Source organism: Halichoerus grypus, chromosome 8 (assembly GCF_964656455.1).
Source record: "Halichoerus grypus chromosome 8, mHalGry1.hap1.1, whole genome shotgun sequence".
Taxonomy (NCBI): domain Eukaryota; kingdom Metazoa; phylum Chordata; class Mammalia; order Carnivora; family Phocidae; genus Halichoerus; species Halichoerus grypus.
Genome location: NC_135719.1, coordinates 92,166,703 through 92,188,240, shown reverse-complemented (window position 1 = coordinate 92,188,240; position 21,538 = coordinate 92,166,703). Strand labels below are relative to the sequence as shown.

Sequence of the window (21,538 nt, the reverse complement as noted above, 5' to 3'; positions counted from 1 at the left end):
GATATGACATACCCAGACTTAGGGAATGCAGCTAACCAAGCACTCAGAGGAAAATTTATAGTTATAAACTTGATATGATAAAAGGAAGAATTATATCCCATCAATTACCTAAGCTTCCACCTTAAGAAACTAGAAAAAGGAGCAAATTAAACCTAAAGCAAGCGGATAAAAGGAAATAATAAAGATTATAGCAGAAATAAATGGAAGAAAGATTTTAAAAATGGAGAAAACCAACAGAACTAAAAATCAGTTCATTGAAAAAGATCAAGAAAACTAATAATAGTTAGCCATACTGACTAAGTAAAAAGAGTGAAGAATTAAATTACTAAATTCAGGAATTAAAAAGGAATATCACTACCAACTTCATAGAAATTGTAAGAGAATACTATGACCAACTGTATGCCAACAAATTTGATATATAAAATGGAAACGTTTCTATAAAGACAGAAAGCAGTGAGATTTAAAAAGAAATAGAAAACCTGAAGGAGTTAGAACTAGTGAAAAAAGGAATTAGTATTTAAATAAAATCCCACCAAGAAAAGCCCAGACCCAGATGACTTCACTAGTGAATTTTAACCAGACATTTAAAGAAAAATACCAGTTCTTCACAAATTCTTTAATTAAAAAAAGATGGTATTTCACAGTTCATTCAATGAGGCCAGTATTACCCAACCAAAACCAGACAAAAACAAGGAAAGAAAATTCTAATAAAATATCTTCATGAGTATTGGCACCAAAAAAATCCTAAAAAAAAAAAAAAAGTAAACCAAACCAAGATACATATAAAAAGGATTAAAAGGATTATACAACATCACGAAGTGGGATTTATCTACAAAATACAAAATTTAACATCTAAAAATTAACCAACTAGTAATAATAATTAAAGACAAAAAAATGCATGTTATTATCAATAGACAAAGAAAAAGCATTTGGCAAAATCCAATACTTTTTCATGATAAAACACCAAACAAAATGGGAATAAAAGGAAACATCGTCAGTTTGATGTAGGACATCTATAAAAATACACATTCAAGACCATACCTAGTACTGGATACTGAGTGCCTCTTTCTTAAGATTAGGAACAAAACAAGGTATCCACTCTTGCCATTTCTATTGAATATTGCACTTGGTTCTAGCTAGCCAGGGAAATTAGGCAAGAGAAGGAAATAAGATTGAAAAAGAAGTTTAAAAAAAAGGTATCAGCAGAGAAGGCAAGATAATAATTTCTGGAAAGTGTTCCTTCAGGCATTCATGCTTGCCCTGTGTCCAGGAAACTGAGGTGTATTGATTAGTTAATGGAAGATCTCTCAGGATCTTCCTTCTGTTAAAAAATAGTGTTTATTTTCCTCTATGTAATATATACTGATCGATTGTCTTTAATGAATGACTGAATTTTCTTAGAATAAAAAGGTGTTAGATACAGGGCTTTCATCTTTTGGAAAAAATATTTAACCTTTGTGCTGATGTTTTTTTACTTACAAGGGGACAATAATATCTGCCTGACCTCTACCTTTAGAGACTAATGATGATTTTTAAAAATCAAGAAATTTATAAATTAACTGACTTCCTCTTTTTGGAATAAAAAGCATCATTATGTAGTGTTAATAATATGATGCAGGATTTATAATCTGTTTTCTTCTGTTAAGACTACACATGGTTTCTTTCATCTTTATAGTAACCACATAAAAATAAAGACATGTTTATTTACATTTTATAAGAGGTTAAATCTGAAGTATAATAGTCATAATTTAGGAATGTTTCTGAGTAGTTTACAAACTTATCTTTTCAACTTCTAATTTTATCTCTTTCCACACCAAAATAAATACAATTATACAATTGTTGGCTAGAGAACTTTGAGGAGGGCAATGGTAAAGAAGTTTGTTTAATTCATGTAAAATTTCCTCATCATTCTCTTGTATGAGATGGACTAATAAGATCATATCAAGTGGAAGATAGGTGTAAAACATGCATACTATCTTTTGGGGCAGAATAGTATAAAAGTACATATTTTGGAATTAAGCATATCAAGATTGGAATCAGTTCTTCCACTTTCTAATTTAAGCACATTACTTAACCCATTTTCTCATTTTTTAAATGAGATTAATAAACTCTCTCTTTAGGAAGGTTCTGAGGATTAATGAGATACCATTACATGTAAAAATATCTAGTGTTTGGCCCTTATGAACACTTTGGTTCATGGCATTTCTGAAGTATAACAGTATAGTAAGAGCAGCAGTAACAACAAACTCACACACACAAAACTCATTCAGCAAGCGGATGAGTACTGGGAGCTTAGTTCAGTACCATAGTAAGGCAGCTGTTGAACTAGATTAATTCACACAGTAGAAATTTGTAAAGGGAATTAAAGGTAAAATTTTGAAAGTGTTATATGTAAAAAGTGTCTACTTCCAATTAATGAAAACCTGTATTAGTTTAACTGTAAGGATCCTGAATTTTTAAATATTGTTCTTATACCTATAGCCATCGTAAATATAAGTACCTTTGGGTTCACATGAATCAAATCAGTACAAATATTTGATGTGATTTTTGTGAAATCAAAATATTTTCCCTACTTTTATCAAAACAGGAGGAAGAACTACTCAAAGTGAGACAAAATGTCACACAAATAGTAGTATCTGAAAGAATTCAGAACTTATCAGTAATACCCACAATATGGAAATTCTAAGAATAGTAAATGATCATTTTGAAATATGCTAGAGTTCGTTATTTATTTATTTAAGATTTTATTTATTTATTTGACAGAGAGAGACACAGCGAGAGAGGGAACACAAGCAGGGGGAGCGGGAGAGGGAGAAGCAGGCTTCCTGCTGAGCAGGGAGCCCGATGTGGGGCTCGATCCCAGGACCCTGGGATCATGACCTGAGCCGAAGGCAGGCGCTTAACGACTGAGCCACCCAGGCACCCCTAGAGTTCGTTATTTAATCCATAAAGAGGAATATACTTACTTTCCACATCATTGTAAAAGATAAATTTCATTAATGTCTTGTTCCAAGTCTTCGTTAGTATAGCTTGTTGGGTTTTGTTTTTGGTGTTTTCAAATACTGATCAATGTGTCAGTGCTGAAATAGTGCAAGTACTGTCAGATTAACTCAAATGCTATTTTGTGTTTGTGATGCTATCTTTTACATAAGAAACTGTTATAGGCTTATTATAAGCTCTTTGTTTAATTTTTCACATTGCACAGAATGTGGACTCATTACTTGCTTTTCATTCTTTGTTTTATTCATACTGATTTTTAGAAAATTTTACAACTTCTTCCAGAGAGAATTCATCAGCGATGGCAGTTTCATAGTATTGGTAAGTGATTTAAATATGTATTTCACATTTGACATAAATGATAATATATGAAAATGCTCTGTAGTGGGTTAGTCATTATTTGAAATGAATTTCTAGTTTATGTTTTAGTAAAAACAAATTAAAGAATACAGGACTTATCCTTAATGGGAGTATGAGATAAAAATGTAGATGAAGGATTTCCAGTCAAAATGGCATATTAAATTTCTTTGATCTGTCTGTTCCTTTACTTTAGTAATGATAAAACTAAAAAACCAAAAAAATAAAAGGCTCAGCATCACAATAAACATCTCAGAATCAGAAATGTAAAGTGCCAAGTAGAGTGAATACTTGGGCTCCAGATTTGAAAGCAAGCGGTGTCATACGGCAGTTTGCTCCACAGAAAATAGTGAGGGGAACTAGAGTTAACTTTCTTGCTTGAAGGGCCAGAGGAGAGCTTTCCAGATCATGGAATGAAGCCAAAAAGGAAAAAGGGCAAAAAACCCCCTGCTGTGGATTACTGTCAGAGACTAAGTAGGGAGGAGACCACAGACTTTGTTTCCAGGAACTAAGCCAAGGTGCTTGCCGGTTTGGAGTCTGGTCTTAATAACAATAACAATATCACCACAGGGCTCTTGAGCTCTTGTTCTCAGACATTTTCCCCCTCTGTGGTTAGAAAGGAGTCTGCAGGTAAGCATTGTTGGCTTTGGTTTGGGTGTCTCAGTGATGGCAGTTTTGATTGCTAATGATTCTCATGACCCTTCTCATGGGGAATATGTGGACGGCCATCCTGTCTACATTGTTGAACTAGAATGTTATAGGCCTTATATTCATTTGTAAAACGTGTATTCGTTTCTCTTAAAAAGGAAAGTCATAGATTTTACTTAGGCCCCACATTTTTTAATCCATTATAGCAAGTGAAATCTTTTTGGACACAGTTTATAAATGGGCAGAGGATTCGAATAGACATTTCTCCAAGATATACAAATGACCAATAAGTACATGAAGAGATGTGCAACGTCATTAGTCAGTAGGGAAATGCAGATCACAACTCTAAGGAGATACCACTTCACATCTACTAGGATGACTATAAGCCAAAAAATAACAAGCATTGGTGAGTCTGGAGAAATTGGAACCCTCGAACATTGTTGGTGGGAATGTAAAATGCCGCAGCTGCTTTGAGAACCAGTCTGGCAGTTCCTCAGAATATTAAACATAGAGCTCCTCTATGACCCAGCAATTCCATACCCAGATATACCATACCCAAGAGAAAGGAAAACATATGTCTGCATAGAAATGTATACTCCAATGTTCATAGCACCATTTTTCATAGTAGCCAAAAGATGGAAATTACCCAATGTCTGTTAACTGATGGTTAGATGAATAAAATGTGTTTTATTTTAAAAAAGAAAAGTCTCTTGTGGGGCTTTGAAACTATAAGTTTTCAAAAACTTTTATAAGTTTTATTTATTTCTCAGAGACAGCGAGAGAGGGAACACAAGCAGGGGGAGTGGGAGAGGGAGAAGCAGGCTTCCCATGGAGCAGGGTCCCCAATGTGGGGCTCGATCCCAGGATCCTGGGATCCATGACCTGAGCTGAAGGCAGACGCTTAACCGACTGAGCCACCCAGGTGCCCCTAAGAGTAGCTTTATTGAATTATAATTTATATAGGTAAAATTCATCTATTTAAGTAAATAATTTAGTGATAAGCCTTCCCAATTAATTCCAGAAACAAAAGGAACTCTGGACATCTAGGAAGGATATTGATGCAGGGGCTAAAAAAGACAAAATCCTAAGTAGTAAAGTCTTTTAGAATGAACTTTTTGGATAAAGTTTGAGACTAAATATAACATACCCATTATATATAAACAACTCTTACAACTTGATAATAAGATGATAAGACAAATATTTTTAAATTGGCAAAATATTTGAAAAAGTTTTATATCAGAGAAGAGATATGAATTAGTAATAAGCACTTGATAAGGTACTCAATAAAATAGTGAAATCCTATTTTGTGTTTCATAATCATAAAAATGTCTTTGAAGGTTTTTATGAAGAAAGTTTTTTTTGAGACATCTGAACTTCAAAAGTTTATTGTATCTTCTAAGGAATGTAGCCTTAAATCTTCAAAAGAGCTTTAGGCTCTCTATGTGTCATGATTAATAATATCCCAGTAAATGTCTAACTTTGAGAAGACACGTAAGTGGTCATTTTTCTTTGTCATCCAGAAAAATCCTAAGACTGTTTTCTTTCATTTTTGTCTTATATATAAAGGAATATAAATCAGTGAATCTAGTTGATTTTTTAAAAGCTTTTTTTTTTAAGAATTTTTTAAATTTATTTATTTGACAGAGAGAGTGAGATGCTTAACTGACTGAGCCACCCAAGTGCCCCTAAAAGTAGTTTTATTGAATTATATTTTATATAGGTGTAAAATTCATCTATTTAAGTAAATAATTTAGTGATTTTCAGCAAATCTTTAGAGTCACCACTGTCTAGTTTTAGAACATTGCCTCACCCTGAAGTATTCCTTCAAGCCCGTTTACAGTTAGTGCCTTTCCCACCACCACAGTCTGCTTTCTGTGCTCAATAAATGTCTTTTTTTTGACATTTCATATAAATGAAATCATATAATTTATAGTAGTTTGCATTTGGCTTCTTTCACTTAGCATAATTTTTTTGTTTGTTTTCCATATTATAACATGTATTATCATTCCTTTTTATTGCTGTATAGAGTACTATGATATGGCTATATCATGTTTTATCTACTCACCAATTCATGGGCATTTATATTGTTTCTAGTTAATTATACCTCACTTACTCTATTTGTTTTATTGTAGATTCCTTTCAGTTTTCTAAATATAGGAACATGTCAACTGCAATTTAAGATAGTTTTACTTTTTTTTTTTTTAAAGATTTTATTTATTTATTTGACAGAGAGAGATAGCGAGAGCAGGAACACAAGCAGGGGGAGTGGGAGAGGGAGAAACAGGCTTCCCGCCGAGCAGGGAGCCCAATGCGGGGCTCAATCCCAGCACCCTGGGATCATGACCTGAGCCGAAGGCAGATGCTTAATGACTGAGCCACCCAGGCGCCCCGATAGTTTTACTTTTTTATTTCCAATCTGGTACCTTTAATTTCTTTTTTCTTTCTTTTCTTTTCTTTTCTTTCTCTCTCTTTCTTTCTTTCTTTCTTTCTTTCTTATTGTTTCTCTAGTATAGTGTTGAATGAAAGTGGTGAGAGCAGACACTCTTGTATCATTCCTGATGTGTGGGAGAAAGCAGTTACTCTTTCACAATTATGTATGGTGTTAGCTATTTTTATAGCTATGACAAGAACCTTTATTATAGTATTCCTGGGAATAGCAAAAATTTGAAAACAAACCAAATGTCCTAACATAAATAAGATTAATAGTATGGAATGAAATTGTATACAGCAGTTAAAGTGAATTAATTAGAGCTATATAGATCACTATAGATAAATTTCAGAAGCTAATGTTGGTTGTAAAAAGTTACTTAGGTAGGGGGGCCCTTGGATGGCTCAGTCATTTGGGCGTTTGACTCTTGATTTCGGCTCAGGTCATGATCTCAGGGTCATGAGCTTGAGCCCCAAGTGGGGCTCTGTGCTGAGCATGGAGCTTACTTAGGATTGAGCAGCACCCCCAGCCCCCTGCGCCGCTTTCTTGTGCATGCACTCTCTCAAAAAAAAAAAAAAGAAAGAAAAGTAACTTACAGGAAGGCTTGTTTTGTATATCATATATAAATGTAAGGTTTTTGTTTTAAAAAACAATTAAACTTCAGACTTAATCAGATTTGGTATTCTGTTTATGTTCTTTTTCTGTTCCAGAATCCAGTCCACGATACCACAGTGCGTTTAGCATACATAGATTTTTTTAGGGGAGCTGATTAAAGACTGGGGTTTACATAGTATTGTTTTAAGAAATTGAATTTGTGCAAATATAAGGTAGAGAATTGCAGATAAATCAACACAGTTTTATTTGAAATATTAAAGCTTGGGGCGCCTGGGTGGCTCAGACGGTTAAGCGTCTGCCTTCAGCTCGGGTCATGATCCCAGCGTCCTGGGATCGAGCCCCGCATTGGGCTCCCTGCTCAGTCAGAGGCCTGCCTCTCCCTCTCCTACTCCCCCTGCTTGTGTTCCCTCTCTGTCTGTCTCTATGTCAAATAAATAAAATTAAAAAAAAAAATTAAAGCTTATTTTTGTATGACAAATGAAACTTAACCAAATAAAATCCAGGCTTGATCTGTGTGTGTGTGTGTGTGTGTGTGTGTGTGTGTGTGTGTATGTGTGTTTTGTATGTGTGTGATCTTGATATTATTAGAAAGAATAAAAAAATAGGATTAGAATAGCTATGGAAGAGATTCTTGTTACTGACATAAGGTTTTAAATATATAAACCAATTCTAAATATTTTATTAATTTATAAATAATAACCCTAATATAAAAATATTTTGGAAATAATACCACAAATCTGGATAATGTTTTTTTCTGGGGAAGGAAGGAGAATGATTTGACATGGTTTCAAAGGAGGCTTCAATGATACTTGTTAGATAAAACATCAAAGATAAGGTAAATAAATGAAATTTTGAAATTATAGGAAACATGGGACTGTGTTTAGATTTGTTTAGACCAAATGGCGGGTCTCTGGATGTTTGTTAATGTAATTTCAATATTTTATTATAGAGTTGAAAAATTGTATAAATTAAAAAGGAATATTAAAGATGGCTTTGAATATTCTGAAAAAGAAAGTACAATGAAAATGTTTGTTAGGAAATATTAGAATTATAGAAGTTCATGTGGTTAACTAAATGGAAGTTCCCTGCAGTGGTTTTTATTTGTCTTAGTGATGCAGAAAGTATTTAATTATATTCTTAATCTTAAGTAAGAGATATACAGAGATAATGTTGTAGTAAATGCAATTTTGGGATTAGGGTTTGTTTCAATAGACTAAATCATGTTTAATTCCAATAGAACATGTGTTGAAAAGGTGACTACATGCCCTTCTAGTCCCAAGATTATGGCCAGAGGGATATCAGGGTCACCAAGAATAATTTGGAGGTTGCCAAGGACTTGTTTTAAAGTGTTTTCAAGTCTGACCGAGAACTCTGACATTTGGAAACAACTAAGAAAATATGAGTATTTTAAATCATGTTTCCTTTTCAGGATTAATTTTAAAGAAACTACTCCACACAGGAAACTCCTTGAAGGTATAATTATATTTTTTTTCTATGACTTTTAAAAAAACTGTCTCTTCTTCTACTTTTCCTACATCAGCTTTTTTTCTAAAGAATTTGAGTTGTCTTTAGTTCACTTAGTTGAAGGAATTGACTTAAAATAAAATATAGCAACATACTCAGTATGTGTGAAAATACATACTGGGTTGACCAAGCTATTGAAAAACTTTTGCCACTGCATTGGGTGATTCACTAGAAATAGTTTGCTCTCTGGTCCCCAGAAGACAAAAATTATTTACAAATTATTCTTTATATTACTATAACTATTTTTAGATGTAGGGAAGAATGATGGATCTATATTAAAAAGTTGATTTTATTTCTTTTCTTTTTCATTATCTCATTGTGCTCTGGTAAGAGAAGCTACCCAGTGCAAAAGCATCTTGTAGGTTAAGTGAAAGTTTCATATGGTGGGTGGTTTTGGTGTCAAGGCTTGGTATAGCAGTACAAAGGAATAAGCCTTCCTAATTGTTTGTTTTCTTGTTATCTCTCTAAACTGTAAGGGTGGCAGCTGTTGAACAGCTTTGACAGTGGCCATTTACCAAGCTGTGGTAAGGCAATTTCCAAAGCTACCAGTGAGATTAGCTTAATGAAGAACTTTGTGTTTTGCTTGTCAGAGATTGAATGTTTTTCTGTCTTTTCCTGTTTTCTTCCTGGGAGAGAATTTTATGCATTGATTGAAATATTTGTTGTCTTCTGTATATGGGGTATTGTTCTAGGTACTTAGAATATAGTAACCAGTCAAAATTTCTGCTTTGCAGGTTAGCAGCAAATAATAAGTAGATGACATAATTTCAGAGAGTGGTAAGCTTTTTTAAGAACAAGAACATTGATTTAGCAGGGTACCAAGATCCCCATAACCATTCCACCTTTTACCACCAAAGCCACTGTACAGGGAACAGTTATTGCCCTCTTTCTTCTTGGTTCTTGGATTAGACCAGTGGTGTTGGGAAAGAGGGAAGTAAACAAGAAGGAAATAATTTTCTGATTTTTTTCTTTTACCAATGGAAATTAGAGAATAAAGATTACCTTATGGCTTTAAGTAGTTAGAGGCCAAATTTATTCTGTATTTGTTCAAAATCAGTGAATTTAAATTTACAAATAATGAGGGCTCAATAAATGACACGGGTATAGTAGCCCTTCCTCTTTCCTTCCCTCCCTCTTTTCCTTCTTCCTTTTCTTTTTCCTTTACCTCTTTCTTTCCTTCCTCTCTTTTGCAAAGTAACACTCTCTAATCATCTTCTAGAGAATTTTGGCCTTAAAAGTAAGAAAATATTTCCCTTATTAGTAAAAATACTGTTTTTCATTTTATTTATTTTAGATCAGACGGGAAGGTGTTCGTCTTTTCTTATTATGGTTGCAAGCTCTTCAGAATAACTGTAGCAAAGAACAGCTTTGGATGTTTTCATGCTTAATTCCCGGATTTTCAGCACTACAATCTGAACATGGACCTCGAACTTTAGATAATCTCATTAATCCTCCACTCAACCTTCAAGAAAGTAAGATTCATGAGATCTTATCCATCAGTATTTTAATATTTCCTGTGTAGTTTATTAATGTATTTTTAAAATGTCCGTATGTTTATTAACTCGGTAATTCAAGGCCATGTTATAAAATGTAGGTTTTATTATTTTTCGCCTATGATGAGGCCAACAGATCAGAAGATGATTGACATAAAAAAATAGTTACAGTTCCCAAGGGAGAGGGCATGCCACACCAGGGAGGGTGGCCACATGGGGAAGTACCAGGGTCAATCAGGGGTAGGGCATCAAAGGCAAGAGCCCTTATTGTGATTTCTGTAAGTAGAAACATGTGAGGCAGTGTGAGCAGTCCTGTGATTGGCTCGTTTGGATAATTCCAGCAGGCTTAGGTGCATAGGGGCTGTCCCTCATTGTCACCCATGTACCTGGGTGATTAGGTCAGGGGAATAGTGGCCTTGAATGTGAGAGCTGGATAGAAGAGGGGTAGAGGTGTGGACTCTGGACTGGTTGGTTTGTGTATGGAAGGCATGTTCTCTGGCCCATCTTTACCATCTCTGGGAATTGGCTGGGGAGGGACATTCTCTTCCTGGCCAGCAAGGCTTCTGGTGTCAAGCATCAGAAACACATGGTTAATAGAAGCCATTTTACATTTATCTTTTATTTCTAATTCTCATGTGTCGTCTTGTATCCTTGAGTTAATTTGGATGTATATTGAAGTACAAGAGTATTTTACTTTGTGCCAAGAGGACTGTAACAAAATCTATTTTTGTGAGCTTAATTACTTGGCTAATATTTACTAAGAAACAGGTTTAGGAACCTGCCTATATCAAACTAGGTGCTGCTTAGGAAATATTTAAGAGAGTTCAGCTAGTTGTTGGTCAGTTTTTTTGAATTTGCATTTATTATAATGAATGTTTTTGAATATCGGAACATTTTCGAAAATGTGAAAGTTTCTTATTTTATACATGGACTTTTGTAATCAAGGAACTAAGATGCTATCCTTTCTTTTTGAGAGGGAAATAGCATTTTATTCTTTGAATAAAGGAGCTACCTTAAACAGTAAGCGTGGTCATTACTAGAGTAATAAGTCCTTTAATTGATAAATAAGGTCATTATTGTTGAGGCTTCTTGTCATATTATGGAATTTTTGTAATGGGCTGGAATTTTTGTAATGGGCACACTTAATGTAAATTTTAAAATATGAGTTTTTTTTCAAGTAAGATTCACTCTTAAGCCCTTTGTTATCTGTCTATCCATCCCTGTCACATTCTCTCAGTCAAGGGGTTATGAAACAGCTGATTATTAAACTTTATGGCTGTTGTGATGGGCTGTTAGGATGATCTCAGATTTATTTCAAGGTTCAATCATTAGAACGTTTTCAAGCAGTATTCATTGCATATATGTCTTACAGTTAAATTTTATTTGGATCACATTATTTCATTGTTAAATTTGTTTTGTGATTATACTAAACTTTTGTCTCTGTATAGCTCAAGTCACTATAGAGGAAATCACTCCTCTTGTCCCTCCACAATCAGGAGACAAAGGTCAAGAAGATCTCACAAGCTATTTTCTTGAAGCACTTTTAAAATACATAGTAATTCAGGTATGTGTTATCCTCTTTGATATCACCCCTCTTACCATCTTTTTGTGGGTAATTAATTTTTCTCTCTCTTACCATTATTATGTTGGAGTAGATATTTGCTTATTTTCTTGAAGGAGGACAAATTTTTACTTTTGAAAATGTATGTTAGTATGCCTTTCGTGAAATAAAAATCATTGGCGGGATTATGAGTCTCTTAGAAGGGAAGCTAGAGAGAAAAAATCTTGAAGTAGACTCTTTTATGTATATACCTTCCTCTGTGGGCCAGTTGGGTTTACTTTCCAATCCTTTCCTTTATAATCAGTGGTTGTGGTCTTTAAGTAATAACTGTTTGATTTAGGAATCAACCTGCCAAGAGGCAGCCAGTAGGGAGATAGGCTGAGAATGGGGTTGTGGGTGGAGGAATGTAATTTACACTTTAACCTGTTTGTACTCTGTAAATTTCTAGGTGAATGTATTTTTTGTAAGGTAACCTATTCATCCCTACATATGAAATGTGCATGCCCTGGTTGATGAAAACAATCTTAGCATATACACATTTCTTGTAACTATTCCAAACACAAAAATTCCCTATGCCTCAGAAACTAACATTAGAAAGTTAATTTGGACCCTGATTGAGATTGCCAAGGTTTAAATCTGATACTACATCTTACTGATAGTGTCACCTTTGGTAAATTAACCTCCCTGGCTTAAAATAGACATAAAAATAATACCTATCCTATTTTGGTGTTTGAGGGTTAAATGATTAGTAAAAGTACTAGAAGAAAAAAATACATGACACAAAGTGTTCTGTGGGTGGTAGTTGTTACTGTCATTATTATTACCAGTTTTTCTTTTTTAAAAAACAACTTTTATACCTCATATAGATTTTTAAAATTGTTTTGCTGGTTTATTGAGATATAATTGACATATAGTAAACTGCAATATTTGAAATATACAATTTGATGACATTTATTTCATGTATACAGCCATGTAACCATCACCATAATCAAGATAATGACCTGTCTCCCCTAAAAGTTCTCACATGCCTTTGTAATACATCCTTTTCCACTCCTAACCACTACCTCATTCCCAGGCAGCTGTTGATCTGATTTATGTCACTACAGTTTGCATTTTCCTTATTTTCATATAAATGGAATCATATGGTACATACTTTTTTTTTTTGGTCTGGCTTCTTTTTCTATCATAATTTTTTTGAAAATCATCCATATTGTTGTGTATCAATAGATTGGTTCTTTTTATTGCTGAGTAGCTTTTCATTGTATGGATATAACATGCTTTGTTATTCAGTCACCTGTTGATGGTGATATGAGTTGTTTCCAGTTTTTAGCTATTACAGATATAACGGCTGTGAATATTGATAAACTAGACCTTATGTGGACATAAAATTTTTTCTCGTGGGTAAATACCTAGTAGTGGAATAGCTGGGTTGTAGAGTAGGTATATATTGACTTGTTTAAGGCACCGCCAAGCTGTTTTCCAAATGGTTGTACCTTTTTACATTCCACCAGCAATCTTTGAAGCTTAAAAGTTGCTTCACATCCTCACCAACAGTTGGTATGGTCAGTATGTAATTTTAGTTATTCTAAAGTGAATAATGTAGGGGCAGCTATTAGGTGGCTCAGTCGGTCCTGGCTCGATCCCAGGACCCCGGGATCATGACCTGAGCTGAAGGCAGACGCTTAACTGACTGAGCCACCCAGGCACCCCCCCCATTTTTTTCTCAACTCCCTCCAAGTTGTTTAATAATAAAAAAGAAGATAGTACATATACATAAACCTGATCTCCCACCACCACCCCTCCTTTACTCCCAGTGACTAGCTCCAAAATGTAAAAATGTCCCTTGTCCTTCCTGGGCACTAACTTCCCACCTCCAACCCCCCAAATAGAGAAACAAAAGAATAAAGAGTGTGTAGGAGGCCACCCACCCCAAAACTTCATCTCACTCAGTACCCTCAAAGAAAGAAGCAGGAATTAGGGGTCCAGAGAAATGAGAGGAGCCCTATATTCCAAGAAGGGGCAAGAAGAGAGGTGAACCCACTCATCTCCAATTAAGTACTTAACCCCAGACCCTGTCTTTCCTTTACCAATTGCTCAAGCCCAGAGATCACAGAACTTAGAAAAACCCCACTTGGTCATCCCCACGTCCCTCCCGCTCCCCACCAGCTCTAAGTCAGTGTGAGTTGCAGAGGTCAGGGGTGACTGAGGTAGGGGGCCTGGTGGGCCTGGCTGGCTGCAGAAGCTGGCAGGGGACCACTTGTGGCATTGCCGGGGCCAAGGACGGCTGTTTTCGGAGTGAGAGGGACACCATGGAGGTCTTGGTATGAATCACCCTGATGTTCGGCTCAGGTCATGATCTCAGGGTTATAGGATTGAGCACCCCATGTTGGGCTCCCTGCTCGCAGGGAACCTGCTTCTCCTTCTCCTCCCTGCTCGTGTGCGTTCTCACACTCTCTCTCTCAAATAAATAAATAAAATCTTAGAAAAAAATAGTGAATAATGTATAGTGGTATCTCAGTGAAGCCTACTCTGGGCCTTTGCCATCCCCCTACTTAGCTATCTTCTTCACCCTACTGGAATTGTCACACCCTGTATTTTACTGCTCTTTCCCTCTTATCCTCCACCCCCTTACTCCATGGACACTGTCCTCACCCCTCTTGGGCTCTAAGTCTCCACTGGGCTTCCGCCTCTGCTACATCCCCTTCATGGATGCCCTGCATTTTGTGGTTAGGCTCTAATTATCTGCACTTGACTGCCACTGCTTTCACTCTTTCCCCCACTCCCACTCACATATGCCTATTTTGTATGACTTTTAAGGCTGAATTATTCAGGACAGGGCAAAGGGGGAAAGAACATTAGTATCTTTGTCATTAGTAGAGCCAAGTCTGGGTCAACTTTGAAAATTTTCAGAGCACACTTTAACTTCTAAGATTTTTGTAATTTAACATATATAATGCATTTACATGGCATTATACCAGTTTTTGCTATTTGTCCTTTATATATATTTAGCTCTGTATCTTTAGAGTATAACAGATTAGTATATCGCTTAAGTAACCTTTTACAACCTTGTTTGTGATAGCTAATAATTGTTTCTGTCTCATGGAATGATTCTGATTGTATTTTTTATTTTTAGGTAAAAAGTTTAGAATGGAAGAACAAAGAAAACCAAGAAAGGGGATTTTCATTTTTGTTTTCACATTTTAAGAAATATTACTTGCCTTATATTTTCCCAAACATCTGCAAGGAGAATAGTTTATATCATCCTGTACTTGGTAGGTAGTCTGTGGAATTTTCTAAAAGATCACACATAAGAATAAAATATACCTCAGTGTAAGGTTGGCATTTGTTACCTGCAGAAAACTGATAACATTTAATATTTGCATTGGTTGTTTAGAGATACTATACCTTGATTCATAGAGAAAGTAGAATTTTATTAATAGGAAAGTTTCATTGAGAGTAAAGAGATTTTTTAAAAAAATGTCTTCTCTGGATCTCACTGATAGGAAAAGTTAACCCACCATAAATATTTGATATTATACATTAAACTTCTGCTATTTGGTATGATCCTTAAACTATATTATAAATTTTCTCTTTAAGGTCCCCCAAGGATTCAATTTAGTATGTCTTATTCAAGTTCTGTATGAATAATGACGTTGTCATATATTTTGATGATGTCTTGTCCAGTATTTAGTGGCTGTGCCAAAATGGCTGAGCCTTGAAACTAGAGCCTTTCTGACAAATCTTGGTTTAAAAGCAGACCTCTTCCATATATAGAAGCCACTGCAGTGTGTATGTAGAAATTTTTTTTTTTTTTTTTTTTTTTTTGCAGAAAGATGTTCCTATTTTAAGCTTTGCCAAGTTTAGGCAGCTAATAGACTTAGGCATAACCATTAAGGCTTGTAGAAAGGGCTTAAATTAGAGTAGCAGATCTTTGCCATTGAGAACAATATTTGCTTTAAAAATCTTTTTGCTATAAAAATCAAGGAAAAATTCTCATACTTTGTATTCAAAATTTGTATCTCAGTCGTAGGTTAATTGAAGTGAGTTCTCATTAATTTTAAATGGCTCTGGAAGCCTTTCTGTACTTAGACAGGATTCACCGAGCCTTTTAGTGATATTTTGCAAAAAGACATGTTTCCATATATCAGCAATATATGGTTCACTCTTCTAGATTGCATGTTAATATCTAGCAAATTATTTTAAAATGTCATTTTAAATCTACTTTTAAAACAAGGGTATCATCACATCTCAAATGTTTAAAAATGTAGATTTAGCTAAGCATAATAATTTTCTTATTTTGGTTTTTGTTTTCCTTTTATTTTTCTGTAGATATCCCACAGGTGAGACCAAAGCCACATTATGTTATGATAAAGAAGGATGCCGAAACCAATGAAGCAATCTATTGTACAAAAGAACCTTTCATTAAGGCTCGTGTTATTGTCATTCGTTGGCTGGTTTCTTTCTGGCTTGAGCCAAAGCCCCATACAGGACCTCATATTCCTGGGATGGAAGGTGAAGTCTTGCCAAAGAATATTCAGGTAATACACCACAAAGGGCAAACTTTAAAAATGGCTTAAGAGATGTGCCTACGGATTTCAGTTGCCTTAGATGTAGAACAAACTTAAATGATGGTAATATTTTCTTTGTATAAATGTATTTTGTAAATCCAAATTTTAACAATTATTATAGAATCAGTAGTCTTCTTAATAAAAAAAAAACTTGGAAGATATAGAAGATAATTCTAGTCATGTATGAGTCTCAGCTTCTAATTTATTACTATATTTTATGTTAACTGTGCTGTACTAAAAATATTCTGAATTGTACACACAAGTTCTTGCAGTTGGAAATGATTTGTAATCATAGTTCTTTTTTGATTTCTGAGCATTCACAGAATGCTGATTTAAAGTCTTGTCTCCCAGGGCGCCTGGCTGGCTTAGTTGGTGGAGCATGCAACTCTTGATCTTGTGGGTTGTGGGTTCAAGCTCCATGCTGGGTGTAGAAATTACTTAAAAATAAAATCTTTCAAAAAAAAAAAAAGTCCCCATCTCATTTTCCCTTTTTTCAGCAAGGGCACTGAGTCTAGAAATGTGATATAAAATTATACCCAGCTATACAATGGAGGGGCTAATATTTAAATTTCCGGTATTTTTTTATTAAACAGTTTCCCTGTTTTTCACACTTTTTTTTTATCACTTTCTTTTTTCTCAATGTGTGTTTTTTCTGAACTTACCTCTATTATATATTTTTAAATAATTTTTATTTTCCTTTTCTCAGACTTTCTTTACTTTTAAACATCTTAAACTGTGTGTGTTTTTGTTATGACTTCTTAGATCTTTTACAAATTAAGTGGGGGAATAAAGTGTGTGTTTAATTAGTATTCAGGAAATATAAAATTTTTATATTCCCTTTAACCTTTTATTTGTAGCCAGCTATGGGTATGTTTTCCCTAAAACTTCATTCTAAGGTCTCTACAAATAATTATTAAGTGTAGAAACTCTCAAGCGGAACTATTTTTCATGATCCCAGAACTTAATGCGATAAAACCACAGAGTTTTTGATTGGGAAGGCATATTTGAAATCATTTACTTAAAACCTTTTGTTTTATAGAGGACAAAACTGAGACCAAAAATTGAGTAACTTACTAGAAAGTAATTTGCTATACCATGGAATAGCTACTACTATCATACCATGGTAATAATTTCCTCATCACCAACCTTAAGACTTTTACTTTATCCCTGGGTTGTCTTCATCTTCAGTCATGGTGAAAATTCTTTTTTTTTTTTTTTAAGATTTTATTTATTTATTTGACAGAGAGAGAGACAGTGAGAGAGGGAACACAAGCAGGGGGAGTAGGAAAGGGAGAAACAGGCTCCCTGCCGAGCAGGGAGTGCAACTTGGACTCAATCCCAGGACCCTGGGATCATGACCTGAGCCAAAGGCAGACACTTTTTTTTTTTTTTTTGAAGATTTTATTTATTTATTTGACAGAGACACAGCAAGAGAGGGAACACAAGCAGGGGGAGTAGAAGAGGGAGAAGGAGGCTTCCTGCAGATCAGGGAGCCCGATGCGGAGCTCGATCCCAGGACCCTGGGATCATGACCCGAGCTGAAGGCAGACACTTAACCCAACTGAGACACCCAGGCGCCCGATGGTGAAAATTCATTTAAGAGAATATAGAGTGTTCTCTTGAGTTTTCTTTCTTTCAAGATTTTATTTTTAAGTAATGGCTACAGTCAATGTGGGGCTCAAACTTACAACCCCAAGATCAAGGGTCACACTCTGTACCGACCGAGCCAGCCAGGTGCCCCATTCTTGAGTTTTCTTATATTTTCTTTTGGCTTCCTTTCTACTTCTGTCATAACTTTTCTTCCATTCCTTTGTGTTTTTTTGGTAACTTGTTTGTACTGCAAACATTCTAAAATCAAATTATAGGTGGATAGATGATTAGTGAGTATCACTATATTACTTAGATGTTGAGTTATTTGCATTGCTACTTAATTATTTAGAATGGATTCTAAATGAAATCTATGCCCGATTTTAAACAATGGTGTAAGTTATTTGTGGAATGCTGTTAGAAAGCAAAATACCAAGTTGAATGATTATGATATTCTCCCCCTTTTGTTTTTATTGTAGAGAGCAGCTGCTAGTTTGGTATCCAGAGAAGAAAACAAAAATGATAATGCTGATAAAGCGGATAGAACTACAGAACCAGAACAGTCTCATTCCAATACAAGCACTCTGACGGAGCGAGAACCTAGCTCATCCAGTCTCTGCAGTATTGATGAGGAACATCTCACAGACATTGAAATAGTTCGCAGAGTTTTTTCTTCTAAAAGAAGTAATGTAAACTTTGTCACAGAGATATTTCGTCAGGTAAAGTACCTCTCAGTAATTTTAATTTGTAGTACAGACTTTGGTTTTTAATGTTGAATATACTGGCTTTCAGCTTTTCAAAATTTTTAATAAAATTTTTTTTTAAGTTTATATTTAATTTTTAAAATTTATTACATCTAATCCTTTAATATTTTCTATTTATATTTTTTAGTTTATGATGATTTTAGTTTAATAACTGTCCACCTCCCCTCTTACTCCTTCTGTTATTAGAACAGTTTTCTTAGTTACTCACTTTATGGTTTGAAACTTTTCTTCTTACCATTTCATTAGTAAATTATAGTAAAATTATTTTATCTTCCATTCTCTATAATCAATAAAAAGTGGTTTTTGAATAGAAGAAGCAATGTTTTCATTGCCTTTATTCTCCTTCCAGAGGCTGTTTTGTCCTCTAAGGCATTCTGAAGTTAAAGTTGCTTAAGGCAGATATTTGGGGACTAAAATAAAGAAATGGAGAGAAAGAAAAAGAATAAAAACTATTTCACATAAAGATAGCTAGAAATTCGTAAGTGCACATTCTCAATTACATAGAAATTTTGTGGAAAATAAGCCTTATGAAAACCAATCATTTGCTTTTAATAGCAAAGGTACTTAACTCTTGCAGGTAAACATCATTGAGTTTTATAGCTGAAGGGGATCATTCAAGTCTCACAGCAAGTAAGTGGTAGATCTGGGACTAAAACTCCGAGATCCTGGTTCCCATGTCAGTGCTGTTTATTCTATACCACATGCCTTCACATGCCAGGAAGCTGTCTAGGCAAAGCAAATCTTCACCTTGTACACATGTTTATTGATATGTAAAACAAAGCATGACGCAGCATTAGTTTTGTTAACCTAAGTTAAAGAAACAGACTTGCCTTGTGGTTGTTTCAGCAGCACATATACTAAAAATTGGAATGAGACAAAGAAAGTTAGCATGGCCCCTGCATAGGGACCACCGGCAAATTCATGAAGTGGTCTATATTTTTGTGTTAATGAGTACAAAATGTATACAATTATATACAAATAGACTCAGTTTCCTACAAGCTCAATAAAATGAATATCACAATAAAAAAAACAAATTTGCCTTAACATCTTTTCCAGTTTTGACAGTGGTTCTAGTTGCCAAGTTTAAGGTTTGTGTTGATAGAATATTTGACAAATGGGAAAGGAAAGATATTTGGCAAATAATGTTGGAGAACTTTACATGTGGGAGAACTTAAAGCAAACTTTTAGAACCATTAGGGCTTTCGAGTTCTTGAGTCCCTTTGTGTAAGTTTATTTTTCTAGGAATTTGTTCACTGCATTTGTTTTCAAATGTGACAAAAGGTTCATTCCATTCTCTTAGAATCTTTTTAATCTCTGAAGCATTTATATTCTTGTTCCCCCTTTTCATTCCTGTTAGTTTTTATTTGTTCCTTGTTTTTTTTTTCTTGATGATTCTTGCTAGAGATTTGTCATTTTTATTAGTCTTTTCAAGAATGAGCTTTTGGCTATTAGTCTTCTCTGTTTTATACTTGTTTTCCTCTTTTGTTAATTTTTGCTCCTTTTATTTCCTTCTTTCTACTTTTCTTGATTTCTTTTTTTTTACTAGCTAATTAATTTTAGTCTCACATTTTTCTCATATGAACTTTCTTGAGGCTATTAATTTACCACTCAGTACTATTTTAGCTACATTCTACAAATTTTGTTATATAGCATTTTTGCTGTTACTCACTTGTAAGTATTTTCTAATTTTCATGTTAATACCTTCTTTGACCTATGAGTTATTTAGCAATTTGTATCTTCCAAACAGAGTTTCCTGATTTTCCTTTTTCTTACAAATTTCTGATGTGATTCTTTTGGACAGAGAATATAGTTTGTACAATCCTAGTTGTTTAAAATGTATTGAAACTTATGGTTCAGTTTGTAGTCAGTTTTCATAAATGTCCTGTATGATTGAAAAGAATGTATGCTTCTCTGTTGAGTTCAGTGATCATTAGAGCCTGAACTTTTCTATATCCTTACTTAAGGTTTTTGGTCAGCTTGACCTCACAGTTACGAGAGGGGTGTGTTAAAATCTTATACTCTGACAGTGATTTGCCAGTTTTTTTCCTTTGTACCTCCGTAAATTTTTCTTTGTATATTTTGAAGCTATATAATTGATAATTAAGTACATACAAGTTTAAAATTTTATACCTCAATGTGAATTAAACATTTTATTTATGGCCCTTCTCATCTGTGGAAATTATTTTTGCTTAGGGTCTGTTTTATTTACTATTAGTAGATTTACACCACTCTCTTTTTATTAAGAACTAGCATCTGGGGCGCCTGGCTGGTTCAGTGGGTAGAGTGTGGGACTCTTGATCTCGTGAGATCAAGCCCCATATTAAAAAAAAAAAAAAGTACTAGCCTCATGTATTTTTAAAATAATCTTTTAATTTTTAACCCTTTTATATCATTAGATTTTGCATGTCTCTTGTAAATATGGTTTGATTTTTAAAAATCTTTGTCTTTTATAAAGTGTTGAAGGAATATCTGATGACCTATAGAATATAAGGGGATGGACGACCTAGGCTGACTGGGATTTTTGTCTTGGGCAACTGGGTGCATGGTGTGAACCTTCACTAAAGAAAGGGCATCCTAGAGAAGGAACAGGTTTGGGGCAAAGGTTTGGGGAAAAGTAATGAGGTCAGTTTTAAACCAACTGACACCTGGAGCATATCCAAGTGAAGGTATCCGATGGGGAGATGGATGTAAGGTTCTGGGAGAGGGAAGTTGGGATTGGTAATCCAGATTTGGAAGTCACGGCAAACCTGTTGTACATGAAGCCGTAAGAGTGAATGAAGGGGGGGAAATCGGACGGGGAGACGAACCGTGAGAGACTACGGACTCTGAGAAACAAACTGAGGGTTCTAGAGGGGAGGGGGGGAGGGGGATGGGTTAGCCTAGTGATGGGTATTAAAGAGGGCACGTACTGAATGGAGCACTGGGTGTTATACGCAAACAATGAATCATGGAACACTACATCAAAAACTAATGATGTAATGTATGGTGATTAACAT

The 21,538-nt window shown here is 34.8% G+C and overlaps 1 protein-coding gene and 1 non-coding gene across 9 annotated transcripts in view; both read left to right on the top strand.

Moving 5' to 3' along the window:
- The window catches only part of RALGAPA1 (Ral GTPase activating protein catalytic subunit alpha 1), a 247,809-nt gene that overhangs the window by 39,242 nt on the left and 187,029 nt on the right, over positions 1–21,538 (top strand). For all 8 annotated transcript variants that reach the window (XM_078053575.1, XM_078053573.1, XM_078053572.1 and 5 more), the window contains exons 4-10: positions 3,261–3,318; positions 8,475–8,518; positions 9,864–10,041; positions 11,511–11,626; positions 14,757–14,895; positions 15,953–16,161; positions 18,258–18,497. In XM_078053575.1, the coding sequence (XP_077909701.1) occupies positions 3,261–3,318; positions 8,475–8,518; positions 9,864–10,041; positions 11,511–11,626; positions 14,757–14,895; positions 15,953–16,161; positions 18,258–18,497 (984 nt within the window). The remainder of the gene's footprint in view (positions 1–3,260; positions 3,319–8,474; positions 8,519–9,863; positions 10,042–11,510; positions 11,627–14,756; positions 14,896–15,952; positions 16,162–18,257; positions 18,498–21,538) is intronic.
- On the top strand, positions 19,376–19,483 carry LOC118542085 (U6 spliceosomal RNA). The gene has a single exon (XR_004920410.1). It is a non-coding gene; the product is annotated as a U6 spliceosomal RNA (small nuclear RNA).